This window comes from Meleagris gallopavo, chromosome 3 (assembly GCF_000146605.3).
Source record: "Meleagris gallopavo isolate NT-WF06-2002-E0010 breed Aviagen turkey brand Nicholas breeding stock chromosome 3, Turkey_5.1, whole genome shotgun sequence".
Classification (NCBI taxonomy): domain Eukaryota; kingdom Metazoa; phylum Chordata; class Aves; order Galliformes; family Phasianidae; genus Meleagris; species Meleagris gallopavo.
The window spans coordinates 2,892,186-2,913,344 of NC_015013.2; the positions used below are offsets into that span (position 1 = coordinate 2,892,186).

At 39.3% G+C, this 21,159-nt stretch overlaps 1 protein-coding gene across 1 annotated transcript in view; it reads left to right on the forward strand.

Annotated features, from left to right (window-relative positions):
* TGFBR1 (transforming growth factor beta receptor 1) overlaps positions 1-21,159 on the forward strand; it is a 39,031-nt gene that overhangs the window by 9,304 nt on the left and 8,568 nt on the right. The window contains exons 5-9 of the mRNA XM_010708303.1: positions 4,846-5,076; positions 12,236-12,403; positions 14,004-14,160; positions 19,067-19,191; positions 19,829-19,959. Of these exons, the coding sequence (XP_010706605.1) occupies positions 4,846-5,076; positions 12,236-12,403; positions 14,004-14,160; positions 19,067-19,191; positions 19,829-19,959 (812 nt within the window). The remainder of the gene's footprint in view (positions 1-4,845; positions 5,077-12,235; positions 12,404-14,003; positions 14,161-19,066; positions 19,192-19,828; positions 19,960-21,159) is intronic.

A 21,159-nucleotide genomic window follows, 5' to 3' on the forward strand; every position in this document is an offset into this window, starting at 1 on the left:
TTTTTTTTTTTTTTTTTGAGGGGCAGGGGAGTGAGGAGTGGAAATAGTGGGGGTGTTAAATACATCAAGCCAGGGGAATTGCTTAGTTTTCAAAACAGTCGTGCCTGGTCTGGAGTCCCAGAACATCCTGACCTACTGTTGTTTTTGAGCATTGCCTCTGTTGGCTGCATCAGAGGAAGAAAAACAGCAAAAAAGGTTGACTTTGAGTTACTGCTAAGGAAAACTATTCACTAATTTGTTCTATGCCTGAAAGACAAAATCATATTCTCTGTAAAACAAGAAGACTGTTTCTTAACTTTCATACACAGTCCAACTTGAGCCACAGTGAAGTCCGTGTAATTCTGCTGTTATTCAAGCTGTTCAAGTATTAACCTTATTGTTCTATAGTGTTCTGTTGTTCTTAAGTTCTATACTACTTTTGTTATGGGAGTACAATGGGAAATGTTTCAAGTTTTTTTTTTTTTTCCTCTGCTGTTAGTAGTATGTGTATTTTCCATGATATATCATTTTGTCCCCAGATTTGTCAGTCACTTTCTAAATTATCATCCTTTTGTGCTCCAGTACTTAAATGATAATTTCAGTGTCCTGAAATGCCTGCAACAACTGTATTCTAATCTAGGTTTTCATTCTGCACGGTTATAAATTTTCACTTTTGAAATAAACTGGTAGTGGGAATGGAGGTGCTGAAGGAGGAAAAGTCAGAGCTCCTAATGAAAGTAGTTTAGGCATAAAAGCACTAGTTAATCAGCGCAGAACACGGCCAAGAAAGTGATCAGGCTGCTGGCCCAGAAGTTCTCTTAAAATCCTGCAGATGGACTGAAAGCACTGGTAGTCAAGTAAAAAAGGATTCCCTCAATTTTGTATTATGGTGTTCTCTGATAAAGAAGCATATCAAAGCATACAGAATTCTGAAAATGAGCTCAGATATGAAGGGAATTAGGATTTATTGTGTGTGGCGGTGATAGAAAACTGTTATTAAAGGCAGTAATGCTAAACCTAAAACAATTAGAGGACTGATGAAAGAAATTCATAAAACATTCAAGGTAGAAGCTAAGTCTTCAACAGAAGGATCTAAGGGAAGAATTTTAAAGTCTTCTGGAGCTGTGAGTGATTTTTAGATCATGATGTAAATCTCTGAAATAATGACGTGTTACGTAGATTGGAATACGCAGCTGTTACTCTCCGACTTAGAAGTGTCCAAGGCAACTTGCACGCAAGGAAACAGAATCATATAAAACCGTGGAGAAGCTTATTAGTGGGTGAGGTCAGGCAGGAACTTGAAGCGTTTAAAAAATGGAATATCACAAAGTCAGTGTCAACCTGAGTCAGTTGAACTTGGTGAAAAGCTACTTAAACTTAGTGATGGTTCATAGAGGTTTGAAGAGAATGAGACTTCACCAGTTTGTGGAGTTTTAGGAGAGGTCTTCTAGGGCAGAGCCTTACAAGATAAATTCAACATTGTGTTAAAATGTTTGAGAGTATGAACAAAAACGTGATAGAGTGAGTCTAGAGGAGGGCCATGAAGATGGTCAGAGATCTGGAGCACCTGTACTTGAAGACAGGCTGAGAGAGTTGGTGTTGTTGAGTCTTGGGAAGAGGCGGCTTCCAGTACCTGAAGGAGGCCTGCAGGGAAGCTGGGAAGGGAGTTTTTATTAGGGAATACAGTGACAAGATGTGAGGTAATGGCTTTGAAGTAAAAGGAGGTAGGCTAAGGTCACATATTCCGAAGAAATTTTTCACTACGATGCAAGGCTCCGGAACAAGTTGCCTAGAGAAACTATGAATACCCCATCCCTGCAAGTGTTCAAGGCCAGGTTTCTTGGGACTTCGGACAACCTGCTCTAGGGGAAGATGTTCCTCCTGTTGAGGCCCTCTCCAGCAGCTACTTTTCAGGCAGTCTGGTATACGTTAATGTAGTTGCTCAAGTTACTGGTGATACTGGCTGATACGGTGTGATACTGGTTGGAAGATACTGGCTCTTTTATGTAAACCAAAATGTGGAAAGTGCTCAGTTGGAAAACAGTGTTGTGTGGTGATGAATTCTTATGGACTTAAGATAAATAGTAATTCCAGCTTTTTGGCAATCAGCAATAGAAAAAGAATGAACAGTTGCAACAAATAGAAGTAAATGAATCTTTAAATTAAAAAAAAATACAGTTGTACTTAATGACAAGAGGTTTGAGGGCTCCCTCAGTAAGTTTGCAGGTGACACAAAGATAGAGGTGTTGATCTGCATGAGGTTGAGAGCAGGAAGGCTCTGCAGAGGGACTTGGATATCTTGGACTGATGGGCCAAGGCAAATTGTGTGAGGTTCAAGAAAGCTCAGTGGTAACCCCATACAGTGGTATGGAGTGGCAGAAAAGCTGCCCTGCAAAAAAGGCCCTAGGCGTGATGACTGACAACCAGCTGAACATGAGTCAGTAGCGTACTTAGGTGGCCAAGATGACCAATGGCATCCAGGCTTGTATCAGAAACAGTGCAGCCAGCAGGGCTAGGAAGGAGGTGTCCCCTTGCTCTCAGCTGTGGTGGGACCAGGCTGCATCTGAAATACTGTGTTCAGTTTTGGGCCTCTCACTACAAGAAAGACATTGAGGTACTGGAGTGCATCCAAAATAAGGGCTGCTAAGCTGGTGGAGGGTGTAGAGAACAAGTCTTAAGAGGAGCAACTGAGGGAACAAAGGTTATTTAGCCTAGAGAAAAGGGGACTTGTTGCTTTCTACAACTGCTTCAAAGGAGGTTGCAGCAAGGCGAGGGTAAATGTCCCAGGCAGCAAATGACAGGACAAGAGGAAATGGCTTCAAGTTGTGCCAAAGGAGGTTTGGCTTGAATATCAGAAAACTTTTTTGCACTGAATGGGTTGTGAAGCTTTGGAACAGGCTGCTAAGCAGTTGAGTCACCATCCCTGGAGATACTGAAAACATGTAGATGTGGTCTTCAGGGACATGGTGTAGTGGTAGAGTTGGCAGTGCTATTATAATAATTGAGCTTGATGGTCTTAGAGGTCTTTTCCAACGTAAATGATTCTACGATTATCTTAGCATGGTCATTTGAGGGTTTGTAAAATAAAACTGATGTCTCTCTTTTAGAAGATGTAAAGCTTAATATCTATTTCAAGGTTAGCTGATATTCTTGGATGCGCTATCTTCTTTTATACAAGCGGTATTCGTAACAGTACAGCACAAGGAAAGCAGTTGCATCTGAAACTGAAGATGTACAGTTCTTGGAAACATTTGAGGTAGAAGAAAATAATACACACATCACCATTTCCAAGCACAAAAAATCAGCTTTTATTCCAAGTCTGAATAAGTATTTTGTCATTGTAATATGTAACTGTTAAGAGAGAAACTTCTTGCCGGCAGAGTCAAATTTCACATTTTCAGGAATGAGTTTGGTCCTGTCATTATCTGGCCTTTTCTGCAGTTCAAAAATATCTCCATAAAGAATGCAAATTAGGCTTCACAGATAAGCGCTTGCAGTTTGAGCAGACAATACAGTTGATCTGAGGACAGCTATTTCACAACAGAAGTTTGACTCTTTTTTTTTTTTTTTTTTTTTTCTCTGCAAATAATATTGTCATACCTGAAATGTTTAGATCTCTGGTATCTGCATTTTTTTCCCCTTTTATCTTCGTGTAGAGGTACACACATTATCAGCACAGCTCATGCAGGAAATACCTTTACATCTGAAACTCTCAAGGAACTCCTCTAAACTCTCTGAAATGTTTTAATTTATGTTTCTCAAAGACTGAGGCATAAGCATGGTAATGCTGTTGACCAGATTATCTGGTCTTCTAGTGCTGTTATTTGCAAAGAATGTTCAGAAATAAAGAGAAAGTAGTTATTCAGTCTTTTAGTTGTGATTTATTTTCAGTAGTTTAAGGAAATTGAAAATGTATCTTCTTCTGTCAGCTACTGGAACAGTGATTGTGGAGTAATAGATCCAGGTGTTTGATATAAGTGAAATGACCCAATATCAAAAGACCTTATTGTGAGCAGATAACTTTGCTGATGGATTCATCCTGTAATGTAGTATCAATGCAGAATTCTACAACAAGCCTTTTAGTTACAAGAGACTTAAAGCCTACCCTGCCTGGGGAATACCAATGCTTCTTGTTTATTGTGTAAGTTTATGGCAGCATGTTATGAGGTGCTGTGAGTTGAAAGCATGTAGATGTTCTGAAGCTGTAAAATCTGCATGAATGTAAGCATTTTTCTCAAGTGTAATGCCAGTGAAGTACACAAGAGTGACCTCTGAAGTGGGGAAAATGTTACAAAGATTTTCTGGTGTTAGAGGTGTTTGAGAATACTAACAGGCTGCTAGTGTACTTGGGCATCAGCATGAATGTTTGACAGTGTTGCTGATAAGCATGTTTTAACTTCAGCTTAGAAACTGATCAAGTCTTGTCTAGCAAGAAGTCAAGTAAGCGGACTAGTGGCAGATATGCTCCTCAGCGGCTTTGCCAAGAGACTTGTGGGCAGATCCTTAACAAAGAAAAACCACCCTTACTGTTTCATGTTCTGTATTTCATTTGATTGTGTTTCATGTCCTGTCACTGTCTGTTGTTCATATCTTTGTTCCATCCCAAATTCCTAAAGAGAAAGTCTGTGCCTTCCTTTGAATGACTGTAGAGGCAGCTTGTAGCATAATATGTTTCAATTTCTGTATTGTTGGCATTTATGATTGCAGGCAACATCTTACCTACATGCTTGTTAGAAGTTCCCAGCAAGCTGTCAAAATCTTGAGAAAGTTTGTGCATTTTAAGAGAAAAATGGAATATGGATACTACTATTCTTATGCTGAATGCTTATTTTGATATTTAAATTTAATGTTAAATCTTCTTTTTAGGTTTACCTTTACTTGTGCAAAGAACAATTGCACGAACTATAGTACTCCAAGAAAGTATTGGTAAGGGTCGCTTTGGGGAAGTATGGAGGGGAAAATGGAGAGGAGAAGAAGTTGCTGTGAAGATCTTTTCTTCAAGAGAAGAGCGCTCATGGTTTCGAGAGGCAGAAATTTATCAAACAGTTATGCTACGACATGAAAACATTCTTGGATTCATAGCTGCCGACAATAAAGGTTAGAGATGTTACTAATTACTTTTGCTGATTGTTGTATTCTCAGAATGATAATTATAAAAACTATTTTACAAATATGCAGTTAAGAATTAAAAAAAAATGTTACTTGAACACTTAGTTTGACATGTTTAATAATCAAAACTTGCCTTTTTTTTTTCTGGAAAACATTTTTAGATCTTATAAATAAATAAATAAAAAGATCCCCTACTTAGAGGTGTGATTTCCACAAGCTGATGGGGCCATGTGTTGCCTTGTTTTGAACAACCTAAGCATGTAGCTTGGGGTTTTGGTGGCTTCTTTATTTGTTTTGTTTGATACCCAATTTTACAATGTGTTAAGTATCTGCTGTAGTCTACAGGCACTGGCAGGAACTTCTGTTCCCAGTACTCACAAATTCCATGGGTTTAGCTTCTGTAGAAATAATTGTATTCATACTGTAAGTAAGTTGAAGTTATGCTGCATGCTTCTAGGTAAATTTATGCATCAAGGTATTTCAACTTCTGTTCCTTCATCTTAATTAAAAGCTTTACCTCTCTAGGTAAAGGTTAGCTTTGTTCAATCAGCCTGTCTTACATGGTGTGTTTCTAAGAATGTTAGGCAATGTACTGCAGAGGAATGAGTACAATTACCTTGCTCTTGAGAAATGTTTTTGCCATTCTGTTTGAAGCTGTGATATTAGCAGGGGAAGAAGGCATTTGACTGAATGGTCTTCCTAATTTACCGAAATTACATGTCACAACTTAGTTTATGAGATGATTATCTTTAGTGTGATAGCTGTTTCACTTCAAGAAAAAGAAGTTTCAGTTTAAAAAAGTAGTTTTTCAAAGATCAGTGGTATACATTTTACTGTAAGATACTAGAGAACATAAGCAATTAAGTAGATTTCATAGCTTCTTTTTAAACATTTGACTTGGAGCATAAATCTGGGTTTAGAATTCTCATTACCCAGCAGTACTCAAACTTTAAAACTCAGTGTTTGGCTTATGGACAAACACGCATTTAATTTTAATTGGAATTTGGTTGCATAGGTTAGATAAGGCGCAGGTAATATATTCTTTTGAAGGAGACTAAAATGAAGATTACTTTGAATTCATGTTCTATAATCAGTGTTCTAAAAACGAATCTGAAAGATTCTTTATTTAGAGCTTCAAATTTTATTAATCTTATGAAATGAACTTCTTTCTTCTGAGTTGTTTTGATCTTAAAATGTTTTCAGAAAGTTTCTTGCAGATGAGTGGAAATATTAAACTCTTTTAAATAGGTTTCCAAGATACCTAGATTCTTACAGTATTTTTTTGACCATTCTGATATTGAGGTTCCTGATCGTACTGTCTTAGATAAATTACGTTACTTTGTCATGGAAAGTTGTGCTACTGCATGTAATTATGACCGAGTGTAACTACTTTTTCCATGCTTGATAATGTGAGTTGTATAATTGAGAACTTTGTGACAGATGCTGTTTACTCTGCAACCAGAATATTCAGGGTCACCAAGTAATAATTAACCACACTGTCAACAGTATGAGACTTAATAAATTCATAATAATTTGTGTTCTGCCAATATCACTAAAGAAATATAAATGCATAGCTTGTCAGATAGAGTAAGGTGAAGATGTAGTAGTAGGTGCCATCTAAAAGCTGAACTCCAGTGTTCTTACTGCTGCATTTCAACTCGTCTGTATCTAATAATATTTGTATAAGCTTGTATGTAAGACCATGGCTTGTTTAGAATCTAATTGGAGGGCCACAAACATAGATACATAATTCAAAAAAAGGCTTCTTTCAGAAAGGGTAATATGCCAAACTTTTATTTTTGTCCTTTAGAAAGTAGGTAAAAACACTAAATATTAAGATGAATGAAGTAGCAAAAAGAAGTCCAGGAGCAATCAAAAAGGGCATTAGGGGGAATTGGTTAAAGGATTAGGTGGTGTTTTCCTCTGTTCTTCAATTAGCAGGGAACAATATTTAAAGGAACAGGCAGAGCCAGCTGATCAATACATGGCTCCAAGGCTAGAGTCACCAGCAGAATTTTGTGGTTCTTGATTATGGGATTTCCTGTACAACATCAGGCCTGCTGGCACCTGAAGGGAAGCACCTTGCTCAGAGGGTTTGAAAAGAATTTTTATCTGCTGCAGTGAGCAGGACCGATCTGTAAAGCTTTAAACTAGATTCAAAGAGAGAAAAGAGTAAAACCAGGTTTACCAGTGATAAACTCTGGAATGGCATACCAGCATTTGGGAGGCTGCGTGCTAATGATAATCTTCAGTGTGCTCCACAAGGTGCTTGGCACACTGGATCAAAATGTTGCATACACTACTGCAGAAACATGAGGAATAAAGCAGGAGGAGCTAGAAGTCTTGGCTCTGTCTCAGAGCTTTGATCACAAATAAGTGAAACCTGCTTAGAAGACACCTGTGGCCAGTGTGTTACAGTGAGGAAATTTTTCTATCTCCAGAAGAGATAGGCAGGACAAGCAAGGCAGGAGGCAGTGCTGTGTGTGAGGAAGGGCTGGACTGTAGAGAGCTCACAGCTGGTGATGATATGGTTGAGAATCTCTGCTTATCCCTTTTTGTCTTCCCCAAGTAAAGTGAATTGTTATTGTGAGAACCTACAGTAGGCCAAGCAACCACATGATGAAGTCAATGAATGATTCTTTAAAGGAACTGAGATCCTCTAGATCAACTGTCCTTGTCCTTATGGATGGTTTCATCTTGCCAGGTGTTAACTGGGAATACCATACAGCAGCTACAAATAAGTCCAGGAGATTCCTAAAACATTGATGATAACTTCCTGCTACAGGTACTAAGGGAGCTGACTAGGAAAGGTGTCGACCTAGATTTGTTACTTGTAAACAAAAGCAGTCTTTTGATTGAAGTAGCTGGTGGCTGTGTTGGCCACAGAGACTATAAAGTAGTCAAGTTTAAAATCTTGGAAAGGAGGCAGACTGCCACCAAAACTTCAATCCTAGATATGGGGAGTGCAGACTTCTGGCTGTTCAGGGAACAAGTTGTCAAGATCACCTGGAAACTATTTTTGAAGGCATTCAGGTCCATCAATGCTGGTCTCTTTTAAGTGTCACCTCTTTAAGACAATAGTAACAGACAATTCCATTGTGTCAGAAGTCAGACTGGGCAGGGGTCATCTTCTTCATCTTCTGGAGCTTAAGTGGAAAAAAATGTACAGCCAATGGAAATAAGGCTGGGAGGAATAGAGAGATGCTGTTTGCCATTATAGGAAGAAAATTTGTGTGTCCAAAGCTCAGTGTGAGTTGACACCAATCAGTACTGTGGGCAGCAACCAAAAAGGCTTTTTAAAATGTGTCAGCAGCAAAAGGAGGAGCATAGATAACTTCATTTCATTTGATGAGGACAGATACCTTATAAATAGAGATGCAGATAAAGCAGGGATATTTAAAGCCTTTTTTGCTGCTGTCTTGAGCATCAGTGAACATCTGGAACCCCTGGAGCCCTGAGTTAAAGCAGTATGACTGTCTTAACAATAAACTCCCAGTCAGCTCTGACCTTGTGTTGGATTTGTGGTTCAGCTGGATGCACATAAATCTGAGATCTAATTCATCCGAGGTTCTTACAGAGATGGGTATCAAAAAATAACATTAGCCTTCAGTTATTTTTCACGGTCTTGGGAATCTGGAGAAATGCCAGTTAAGTAGAAGCAGACAAACGTTGACTCAATTTTCAAGATCAAGAAAGAAAACTAGTAATTACAAGCCTGTCAGTCTCACGCTGGTGCCTGGCAAAATTACGGAGAATATTCTGTGGGTTACTGAAAAACATCTGAAAGGCATTGCAGTCACTAGCCACAGTCAGCAAGGGTTTGTAGGGGGAAGATCCTGTTAAGGAACCGAATTGCTTTGTATGATAAGGTTACCTGCCTAGCTGACCAGACAAAACCAGTTGATGTAATATTTTTGGATTTCAGTCAAGTTTTCAAAACTGTTTCTCTCAGTATCCTTCTGAACAAAACAATCAGCATGCAGCTAGACAAAAACATAATGGGATGGGTGAGCAGTTGACTGATGGTCAAGCTCAGAGGGTTACAGTAAATGGTTGGTAGTCAGTCATTAGTGGGGTTCTGCAAGGCTTTGTCAGTTCTCTTTAATGACTTGAATATAAAACTTGAAGATATACTAAGTAAGCTCGCAGATGATACTAATTTAGGAGGGACTGCTGACTCCCATGAGAGGGTACAGAAGTCTTGCAGAGAGATCTTGACAAATTGGAGGGTGAAGTGACTACTAACCACATGAAGATGAAGGAAAGTTAGCACTGGATTTTTATACCTGGGACAGGATAGCCCTGAATAAATGTACAGACTGTGGAATGAGAGGTTGGAAAGTGGCTCCACAGAGAGGGATCTGGGAGTTTTGGCTGATGGCAAGCTGAATCTGAGTCAGCAGCATGCCCTGACAGTCAAAAAGGCCAACTGTATTCTGGGGTGCGTCAGGCCTGGCACTGCCAGATGGTTAAGAGGAGAGATTGTCACACTATGCTCTGAACTGGTGAGTCCTCACCTTGAGCAGTGTGCGAAGTATTGGGCACCATAATGTAAGGAGGACATAAAACAATAAGATGGTGAAAGGTCTATAGCAAAACTTAGGAGGAGTGGATGAATTCTTGTGGTTTGTTCAGCCCAGACAAGAGGCTGACGGGCGGCCTACAACCTCCTCATGAAGGGAGCAGAGAGGCTGGTGCCGATATCTACTCTCTGATGACAGTGACAGAACCTGGGGGAATGGCATAGAGCTGCATCAGGAGAGGGTTGCACCCTTCGCCAGAGGGTTGTTGGGCACTGTGGCATGCTCCCCATGTCATGACATAAGCCTGCTGGAGTTCAAGGAGTGTTTGGACAGTGCTCTCAGAAACATGGTTTAAATTGTGGGTGATGTGTGGAACCAGGAGTTGGACTCAGTGATCCTTGTGGGTCCCTTCCAAATTGGGATATTCTATGATTTTTGCACCTTGCAGGTAGTAGAGTTGTACAAAAGAAAACATAGGGATTTGTAGTTAGAAATGTGTTCTTCTCTTAGGTAAGCGTCTAGAGTTCAGAGGAAAAAACTTTATGCATAGGCAACACGGTCTTGATTCAGCACAATGGTGGTTTTTGTGAACAATCTAGTATCTTTGAAAGATCTGTTTCAGTGCGGTAGATCTAGTAGATAGCTTAAACTTAATTGCTCTTGGTTATCTGCTGAATTCTGTACTTACTGTTGTCTAGCTTAAACACACAGTCAGAAATCCCATTGGTAAGAAACATAGAGGATGAGTCAGTGACTGTGCGACTGTGCAACTGTGCATACAGTCTTAATGGCCAGGCATTGTTTCAGTCAATGTGGGGATGTAACTGGTGAAGCAGTAAAATAAAAGTAAGAAAATATTCTGACTTGTGACTAGGTTATTTCATTTTGAACTCCTACAGCTTTTTTGAGCTTATTGAAAATATGCATTGGAAAGAGCATTTTATGTGCCTGTAAATGCTTATCTAATAGTTCTGTGAAACTGGGTCAGTGAAGTTATGTTTGATGCCTATTTGAAAGTAAGCTGTGAATGTAGTGAGCTAGAATTCTTTTTCTAGTGTAAGAATTGATTTAATGTAAATTAGACTTTTATTTTCCTGCTCTGTTTATACAGATTATTTTTAAAATGCATTGTTATTGATGTATTAATGGTAACTCTGATCTTTCTAGAAACACGCATGTAGAAGTGTTTCTTTAAAGTTTTCTCACCCACTCAACAGTGCTTAAATATATATAGTCTGTGATCTGCAGATCTGGCATGTTGTGCTTCTGATATTTCTGAGCCAAGAGTGTTTTTGAGGAGATTGGAGGAAGAGAAAAGAAATGTAAGAAGCTGCAGTATATTTATGATAGGAGCTAATTTCTGCGTTCATTTTTTCCTATTCTTCAGATTATGCTCTTCATATGCTTAGCTTGTATTGTCACCTGTTATTAGGGAATAATGTCTGTGTAGTTTGGGATAGAAGTCCCGAACTACAATTTTGTAATTGTAATTATAAAATATAGCCACGAAAGTAGCTATAAAAATACTTCTGAGATCTGTCTTGAGAGCTTTGAATTAATAAATAAAGAAATAATCAGAAAACCTACTTAGTGGCAGGACTGTTCTTTTGTGGATGTACTTCAGCTTCCTAGGTCAGAAAGCCTTTCTTCCCCATGATTTGACTTGTTAAATAGTCTGCTTTCTGTAGATAAACTTCAAGACTTTGTGTCCAGTGTTCTTATAGTTTGAACAACTGGATTCTTGCCTGTCACTTTTGTATCTTGAGGTATTTGCAAGCATATTACAGCCTGCCTGTCTGTCTGCTTCATAGTTCAGGGGAAAATCATACAGCAAACTAGTTTTCTCATAACTGGTGTTTTTCATTCTCTTTATCCTTGTTCCTTCTGGAAACCAGAGTTTTGGCCAACAACTCTGAGGCCACTGGTGGTGGGATTTGGTTTAGTTCTTGAAATAAAACATCAGATTGCTGCTTGCAAGCTCACACTCCAGGAGAAACATCCAACATCTGCTCATAATTGTGGGCACTGTGTCACAGGCTGAGGCTGGATAAGTAATGGGGAGAGACTGAAAGAGTTATGAGGCAATACTTGATTTGCAAAGGCACATAGTTGCACTAAAGTATGATTGAGGGCAGGAGATAATTGTTTTGTTTTGTTTTTTTTTAACACTTACTACCCTAAGTAATTAGCCTGGTAAAGCAAAAAATACAGTAATAAATGAAGCAAGTTGAGCTATAGACTCATGTAATGAACTTGCAGAAGTTTTTAGACTAGGTTTTTTTTTTTCTATTTCTAGTCTAGATGACTTTGTACTGGACTGGTACTGGTGTCATTAGCTTTGCATCATGCATTCATACTATTCCCTAAGCAGGAACAATAACAACATAGGCTTTCTGCAGTTTGCCTTTTAATTTAAGTAAATGAGTATTCCCTAAGCTGTTCGTAATGTTTTTGCATTGTAACACTTTTATAGAGGCATTTAAATGTTACAAGGATAGAAGTAAAGACTTGAAGTCTACTGGTGGAGATTACAAAACATAGTTTGTAATTCCTAAGCTCTGTATAAGAGTGGGATCTGTGGGTGCATTTTTGTGTGTGATATTCATGCCACTGTTGTTTTGCAGACAATGGTACATGGACACAGCTGTGGTTGGTGTCAGATTATCACGAACATGGGTCACTCTTTGATTACCTGAACAGGTATACAGTAACCGTGGAAGGAATGATAAAATTAGCCTTGTCTACTGCCAGTGGCCTTGCTCATCTTCACATGGAAATTGTAGGCACACAAGGTAATCTTTAAATTATTCAGTCTGTTACATGGCTAAATAGATATATTTATTTTTTTTAGTGACACTTAGCTCTTTATACTTTAATTGTCTTAATTAGAACACTGAACTCTCTCAAACTAGCTTTTTTGCAACTGCTTGCTTTTGTAATCTTTTGAGGAGCTGAGTTAATTGAGAAATGTTTGTTTAGGACCTGTAATAATTTCTGAACTAAAATAAGATCTTAATTTGATGTATACTGTGTTTCAGTATCTGTTTCTACTGAGAACAATATGAAATTGGAAGTTTTTCTTCCATTATCTAATAAAAAAAGGGGTGAAATTCTGAAAGTCTAATACTAGTATGCTTATCTCTTCTTCATTGATGACCACAGGCTATCTCTCAACTGTCACCCACCAGCTACATTTCTTTACGTGCTAAAATGTCGACTCTTGTATCACTACAGCAAAATCATTTTGTTTTCTTTCAAAAGCTTACAAAGAGAATACACTGTCAGAAACTTCCTTACTGTTAAGACGTATATAAAGTTTCTAGTTTTCACAGAATCACAGAATTGTAGGGGTTGGAAGGGACCTCCAGAGATCATCGAGTCCAACCCCCCTGCCAAAGCAGGTTCCCTACACCAGGTCGCACAGGTAGGCGTCCAGGCGGGTCTTGAATATCTCCAGAGAAGGAGACTCCACAACCTCCCTGGGCAGCCTGTTCCAGTGCTCCATCACCTCACCGTGAAGAAGTTCTTACGCACATTCGTGCAAAACTTCCTGTGCTGCAGCTGATGTCCGTTTCCCCTCGTCCTGTCTCCACGTACCACTGAAAAGAGACTGGCCTCACCGCTATGGCCGCCACACCTCAGATATTTATAAACCTGGATCAGGTCCCCTCTCAGTCTTCTTTTCTCAAGGCTAAACAAGCCCAGTTCACTTAGCCTTTCTTCATAGGGGAGATGCTCCAGGCCCTTCACCATCTTTGTGGCCCTCCGCTGGACTCTTTCCAAGAGATCCCTGTCTTTGTACTGGGGAGCCCAGAACTGGACACAGTACTCCAGATGAGGCCTTACCAGGGCAGAGTAGAGGGGGAGGATCACCTCTCTCGACCTGCTGGACACGCTCTTCTTAATGCAGTTTTACTTAATTAGTTTTACTAATGCACTTTGTGATTTTCTAACTGCTGATCTTTTGAGGCATTCTGGAGGCTTGGGTCTTTTTTAACCTTCCCTTCTGTGATATATCCAGTTCTTATGATTATGTAATTATCTTTCATACAGTATACGTATGCAGTACCCACTTTTGATTTGTGGCAGCATTAAGGATCTGTTTCAAGAGATAAAAGTCTTTTGACAGCAAGTAGTACTTACGCACTGTACATATGTACATAGGATGAGGGAGGGAAGCAGCACAGACTAGGATAATACAATAAGCATTTAGTGCACTTTTCTGGTCAGCTAGCTAGTCCACAAAGAATGATTTCAGGGATTATCTTGAGGATGATCTCAAAGTAGCAGATCTGGAAAGAATTCCATAATTTGAAACAAAAAATCTGCACCAGGTTTAGAATGTTAGCAATTGTCTTTTACATGTGTGTTATTTTTGTTTTTTCTTTACAGGCAAACCAGCGATTGCCCACAGAGATTTGAAATCAAAAAACATATTGGTAAAAAAGAATGGAACATGCTGCATTGCAGATCTGGGGTTGGCAGTTCGGCATGATTCAGCTACAGACACAATTGACATTGCCCCCAACCACAGAGTGGGAACAAAAAGGTAAAAATTATTAGTGTGACGTATCAGATGTCTTCTTAATAAAAAGCTTTGCTTTTTCTTCTGTTTAGATTTTTTTTTTTAAGCTACAAACTTAAATAAAAAATATAAACAGTACCAAGTAGAGTTCTGTTGCAGGCTGTTCAGCTGGTGATTTAGACTGTATTTAAAGCACACACTGGTTATTGGCTTCTACTGCTAGCATATATATAAAATGCTTGAAAATGTGCAAAATGTAGCAGGACACAAGTATATATTAAACAATTAGAAGACCTCAGAAATAGCAATTGCAGAGATTTCACTTGGTCTGTCTTTGTATTTTATGCCTTATTGTCATCTGGTTGCATGTAAGTTGGGATGTTGATAGTGAAAGTAAAGTGTGTGCTTTTTTTTGTTTGTCAATTTTCCTTGGTTTTTGGGGGGCAGTTTTATTTATTTCAAATGTGAAGCCCACATGGTAGAACAAAGTGCACAGTCTTGAATATAGACTTTCATGGAGTTATATTTTTGAGAGGAAAAAATCTTAAAGCAGTCATCTTTGTCGTCTGTTGCATAAGCAGAATTATCAGTGGATGGATCAATATGCTCTTTTTTAAAAAAAAAAGTCTACCTCTGAGTTCGGAAATGTAGATTTTTCTCATTCTCAAAGTAACTTGAGATGTATAATTGCACTTGCATACAATTAAGTGCTTCAGTGTTAGAATCAGTGATGCTGCTTGTACCAAAATCTGTCACTGAGAAATATATGGAAACCCTGTCATCTAGGACTGTGCAGTATTAAATTCAGCCATATACTCTAGCTGCCTTAGAGAATATTCTGTACTGATGTTGCCTGATCTGATTGTTAAATCAAAAGTGATTTTTTTCTCTTCACTTTAGTGGGTGACGCAATGCATGCTTGTGTGAACAAAGCTTTTAGAACTTTAAATGCAAGTTGTTTTACTGACAATTACATTGCTGAGATTACTTCATTCTAAAGCTCTGCTATTCTTGCTCCCAAAATTTACCAAGTTAAAAACGCTACACAAGTGCTCCGATGATTTACTTTCTGGATTTCTGCTAGATTACAAAATACTGGAAATTACTCCTCCTCAAAATCCTCACTAATCATTGCCTCATGCTTCTTCACAAGATTGAAGATGTAGCAGCTCTCTTTCTGCAATGGGCAGCATCAGGACCAAGTCCACTGCCCACTTAAGACTTTAGTCACTTCTTTGACAATTGTTCATTCTCATAGAAAGGCTTGGTCCCTTCTTCCTCCCTTTTGTGTATTCTTAGGTAATCAACTCTGCTTCTTCACTTATTTTTTCCATAGTAAAGCTCAGCATGCACCTATTCAATAACAACTTCAGTTGCTGAATAGCAGTATCTCTTCTGGTATCTCTTCTTTGCATGGAAGCTCTGTATGCAAATTTAGAGAGACTTGACTAAGTTAATTTTTTTGCAGTGAGTATCTATAATAAAACTTATGGTCTAGAGAGCAAGCCAAGCTTTCTCTTAAAAGTTTCATGAGTGAGGATATCCTTGCTCTTCTGTTCTTCCTTGAGGGTATGAATTCAACCACAGGCCTCTGAGTTTTTTCTCTAAAAATTCTTGTCCCTAGGATGACTTACAGAAACGGGACAGCCTCCATTAGTGCTTGTTTAAGAGATTATGCCTGACAGACCAGCATCATGGTTGGGGTATTTTGGTTTGTGCTTTTTTTCCCCCATCCTTCAAACTTGAATATTCTTGTCCCCAGTGTCCCTATATGATCTTGAGATAGATTAAATATTCTTTCCTCTAGACCAGAAGCTGAGCATTATACTGTTAAGAACATGAAGTAACATAAGATTATAATCCAGTATGTGTGCACAGTCCTTGTTGAAATCAGGAAAATGCTCACTATAATCTTGCATTTTTCTTGATTTAAGTTTTCAGTGTAGATGGCCTAGAATCATTTGAGACTTGTAAAAGACTGACATACAAGTTTATAACTACATTTCACTTGGTAAATGCAGTCAAGGTAAGCCTCACATTCCTCAAGACAGTTGTTCTCTGCTTATGCTGTTATCATGTGAGGAATTTATATGCCTATACTTTGCTCAGGAGAACTTTATCTTCAACAACCCTTATTGGACTATGCATATTTTTTGCATTCTTGTTGATATGTCACTTCCAGTCTTGTATTCACATGCTATATCTGGTGCTAAGAAAATGGGAGTCCTAGTATATTTAAGTCTCTGCTGTACTATTGCTGATAGGATGTAGTTGTGTACAAGCTTCTGTGACTGCTCCAGAAGTAGAATTATTGGCTGACATTGCAGTAATTATACATGTTACTTATCTGAGATCTCATGCATTTAATACTTAATCTATAGGGGCTGCTGCCTGCAGTCACTCTCTGGCACTGAGAGTCCTTACTCCGCTTCTCTGATCCCAGTCCTGCAGAAACTGGTTCCTGTCAGCTGGAACTGTGAGCCCTGTGACCCATGGTTCCATTCCAGCACCTGAAGCAGTGACCTTCATTTGCTTGAGTTGCTGGCACTGGCAGTGAGACCATTGACTTGCTCCAATTGCTGGCAACCCAGTCCCAGGGATGTCTTCACCCACTGTTTAACTGCAGTTTCTGGCCCAGAATTCACTCCTACTGTTTCTCCCACAAGAGCTGTCACTCCAGATGTATGCTCCAAAGACTTCAAGGATGTGTAGTTCCCTTTCCAGTTGCTGAAACATTGTTCCTGTCTAGCTGATGGCACTCCAGGCCCAGTGGCACCTTCATCCCTGGTCTGATTCCAGTTACTGGTTCTGAATTGCACCAATTTCCAGTTGTGGCCTGTAGACCTTAGGGCACATGTGCAGCGTGGGGTGGCAAATGAGATTATATAGAATGATAGTTTTAAAAAAAAGATTTAATAAGGTAGCAATGAGCAGACAGACACAGGCCTTGATCAGAAAAGCAGACGGTCTGGCAACTGTTTACATGCACCTGGCTCCTTTGTCAGGTCATTTTATGTATTCCCTGAGTTTTGCTCCTTTTGGGTTCCCTTCTCCTAAATATTGCTTGTTAAGTTTCACATTGTCCCACAGTACTGTGTGAACATCCACAGTCCTTATATTTCTCTTGTTTTCATGCTTATTAGCAATTAAAAAAATCCAGGCTGGCCTTCTCCTAAGCTATGCCTGGAGTTTCTTAGTGGCCCATCAGTCAGTGAACTGGAGGCTTTTGGTCATCATTACTGTCTCTGTTGCATCTACCAGGTTTACGGCACTTTTTGTTTATCTTTTCACGTTTTACTTATTCCCTCTTTTTCTTTGCTTATTGCTTTCTGTTTATCTACTTTACAATGAAAGGTCTTTGGTTAGATAACCTTAGTGAAGCAGGTGCTCTTCCATGTAACCTTCAATGAATATATGGATGTTATAACTAAAAAATATACAGGAAAGTTAGGCTAAACAAGTTATCACACCAGAGAATGGATGGAAAGCTTACCTTTCTCCTGGGCTTGCTGAGAAGATTCCAGGAGGAGCAATCTCCAAAAAAGATCCTTCCCTTCTTGTACTCAGCTCTTAAATGGGATCTAGGAGAGGTGCAGCCAGGCTCCACCCCTTCCAGTAGCACAGGAGAATTGTCTTCACCTGTGCTCCCAGGGCTGACTCATTGCTTGCCGCAGGTGGTCAATCAGAGGTTCAGGCCATCATTCAGAAGTTCCCATACACCTTACAACCTTTTAGTATTATCTCCTGCAAGCCTTTTCCCCTGTGCCTCAGCAGCATTCTCAGAAAATCCTACTTTTGCTGATGTACTCTCTTCTGCATAAAGAACAACCAGCATTCCTGTAAACTGCTGCCCGTGTATTTTTATGTGGGAATTCTTTTTGACTCCATCTTTTGCTCAGACTTAAGACTTTTCAGCCTTGTAGCCCTGCTGAGAAGGACCTAGGGGTTTTGGTGGATGAAAAACTGAACATGAGCCAGCAGCATGTACTTGCAGTCCAGAAGACCAGTGGTGGTCTAGATTCCACCAGGTGGCAAGCAGGGCAACGGAGGTGATTGTCCCTATCTATTCTGCCCTCACAAGGCCCCAGTTGGAGTACTGCATCCAAATCTGGGGCCCACAACGGAGGAAAGTTGTGGAGCTTATGGAGAGGGTGCAGAGAAGGGCCATGAAGATGATCAGATGGCTGGATAGGCTGAAGGAACTGGGCTTGTTCAGCCTGGAAAAGGGAAGGCTGCAGGGAGACCTCATTACAGCCTTCCAATATTTATAAACATGAGGGAATTCACACAGGTAAATAGGGGTAGGGAGGAATAGTTTAAAACTAAGGGAAACAAGTTTTAAATCAGATGTCAGGGGAAAGTTATTTTCTGAGAAAGTGGTGAGGTGCTGGAACGGACTGCCCAGAGAAGTTGTGGATGGCCCATCCCTGGAGGTGCTGAATGGGCCAGGCTGAATGGGGCCCTGGGTAATCTGATCTAATACTTGATCTAGCAGCTTGTTTCCTTGTCTGTGGCGGGGCGTTGACACTTGATGGTTCTTGAGATCCCTTCCAACCCAAACTGTTCCGTGATTCAGGCTCTCTACTCTCCATTCGCTTGCTCTTCAAATTGGCACTCAGTTATCTTTACTATATTCTAAATTGTGAAGTATATATTCTGTTAGTAATCAAATTAAATATCCCTCATAAATTCTATTTAAGAACTACATTAAATCTTACAGCTGTTTATTTGAATGCTTTGGTTTTTTTTGGTTTTTTTTTGTAAACGTATATGCCAAAAGCAGGGAAACTTTGAACATCTTAATGTAAAGTGCATTATTTCTGTCTCTCTCCTTTTCCACATAAATGTTTGAGCTGAACAGAAACACTGAATTTCTTCTACAGGAGATATGTATGAAATCAAATGTTTTCTGTTATTTTATTGCAAATAGGTACATGGCACCTGAAGTTTTAGATGATTCCATAAATATGAAACATTTTGAGTCATTCAAACGAGCAGACATCTATGCAATGGGATTAGTATTTTGGGAAATTGCTCGTCGATGTTCAATCGGTGGTATGTAGCAATCTTTACTTACAATTCTGTCAAATTTTGTAATTTACAGATCCTTGTGAGCAGAAGCTTAAGAAATTTTCTCTAAAAACATTGCAGTATGTTTCGGACTCTGTAATTGCTAATCCTGTAAATGATGTCTGGTTGGTTCCACCTCTGTGTAAAATAATGAACCATACCAGTTGAAGAATATGGGAAATAGTCCTGCCTGTATTTTTTTTTTTTCTCTCTAAAACTTTTGACATAAAGAGAATAAAAGACTAGAGTTAAATACCCTTGAGATCAAGGGGCAAAATACCACAGTTAAAACCTAGACATAATGTATTCAGGTAAAGTGTGCAGTTTATTCAAAATTGTATGCTTCCAAAAAGGATTTCATTAGAATAGCATATGAAATATTTGGCATAGCTTTCATCTTTTCCAAATACATACATTTAAAAATTTCTTCAAAGGTAATGTAAAGGTATGTTTAAGGATTTTTTTAAAAAAAAATTTTATTGTATATCACAGTGTCATTTTTTTTTTTAATAGAAATAAAAGTAGAAAAATAAAATGGCTCCAATAAGGACCGTAAGTAAAAAATAGAGTGCTTGTTTCAGTGTTAGGTAAAAATAAAAGATTTTTTTTCAACCAATTACAGGAATCCATGAAGATTACCAGTTGCCATATTATGACCTAGTTCCTTCAGATCCTTCTGTTGAAGAAATGAAAAAAGTTGTTTGTGAGCAGAAGTTGAGGCCCAATATCCCAAACAGATGGCAGAGCTGTGAGGTATTGGCTAACCTCTATAAAGCTGTTTTAATGAACACTGGAGCTTTTATTGATTTCAGCAGCTTAAAAGTTGTGCTTGTTGTGGAAGGGAGAAGGGTTGCCTGTGGGAAGACTTTCTTTCTAGTCATTGTGGCTTTATTGAATGCTCTTGAACTTTGGTTATGCCTAAATATTTAATGTAATGCTACAAAAGTGAATATCTTATGTTCTACGAAGGACTCTAGTATTCCTTTCTGTGAAGCTAACATAAGCTAGTATCAATTACGTTGTTTGGGAAGTGTCATTGTGAATAAATGGCTTAATGGGAGGCTGTACAGCATCTGACTAGGATATATTTAATCTTCCTAGAATCATAGAATTACATCTTATCCCTAGTTGGAAGGAATCTGTAAGGATCATTGAGTCCAATTCCTGGCCCCACACAGGACCATCCGAAAATCAGACAGTATGACTGAGAGCATTGTCCAGACACTTCTTGACTAGCAGGCTTGGTGCTATGACTGCATCCCTGGGGAGCCATTCCAGTACTCAACCACCCTTGTGGTGAAGAATTTTTTCCTGATACCCAGCATGAACCTGTTGCAGCTTCATGGTGTTTTCTCAGGTTTTGTTCAACAGAGAGATCAGCACCTGCCTCTCTGCTCTTCTCATGGAGAGGAGCTGTAGGCCACAATGAGGTCTCCTCTTCTCTGGACTGAACAAACCAAAGTACTTCAGATGTTCCTGATAGATCTCCCCTCTGGACCCTTCATTATATTCCTAGCCCTTCTTTGGACACTCTGATAGTTTTATGTCCTTTTGTACTGTGGCACCAAAAACTGCATGCAGTACTGAAGATGAGGCTGCACCAGTGCATTGAGTGGGACAGTCATTTCCCTTGACCAGCTAGCAGTGCCATGGTTCGTGTACCCCGGGATACAGTTGGCCCTTCTAGCTGCCCGAGCACACTTAACTCAGCTGCGCCTCCACAGCTTGTAATTTGGTAGTGGACAAGAGGCTGGAAGGAAACACTGGACAAAAATACAAATTAATCAGTGTGATATACCAGAACACACAATGTCATGCTCAGCAGTTTAATTCTGGTTAGGCTGCTGTTGCTCGGTGACTGACCAGGTATTGCTCAGCTGATGGCGAGCAATGGCTTTTATATTTTTTTGTTTTTGTTGGATTTTTAACATTTATTTATTTATTTATTTTCCA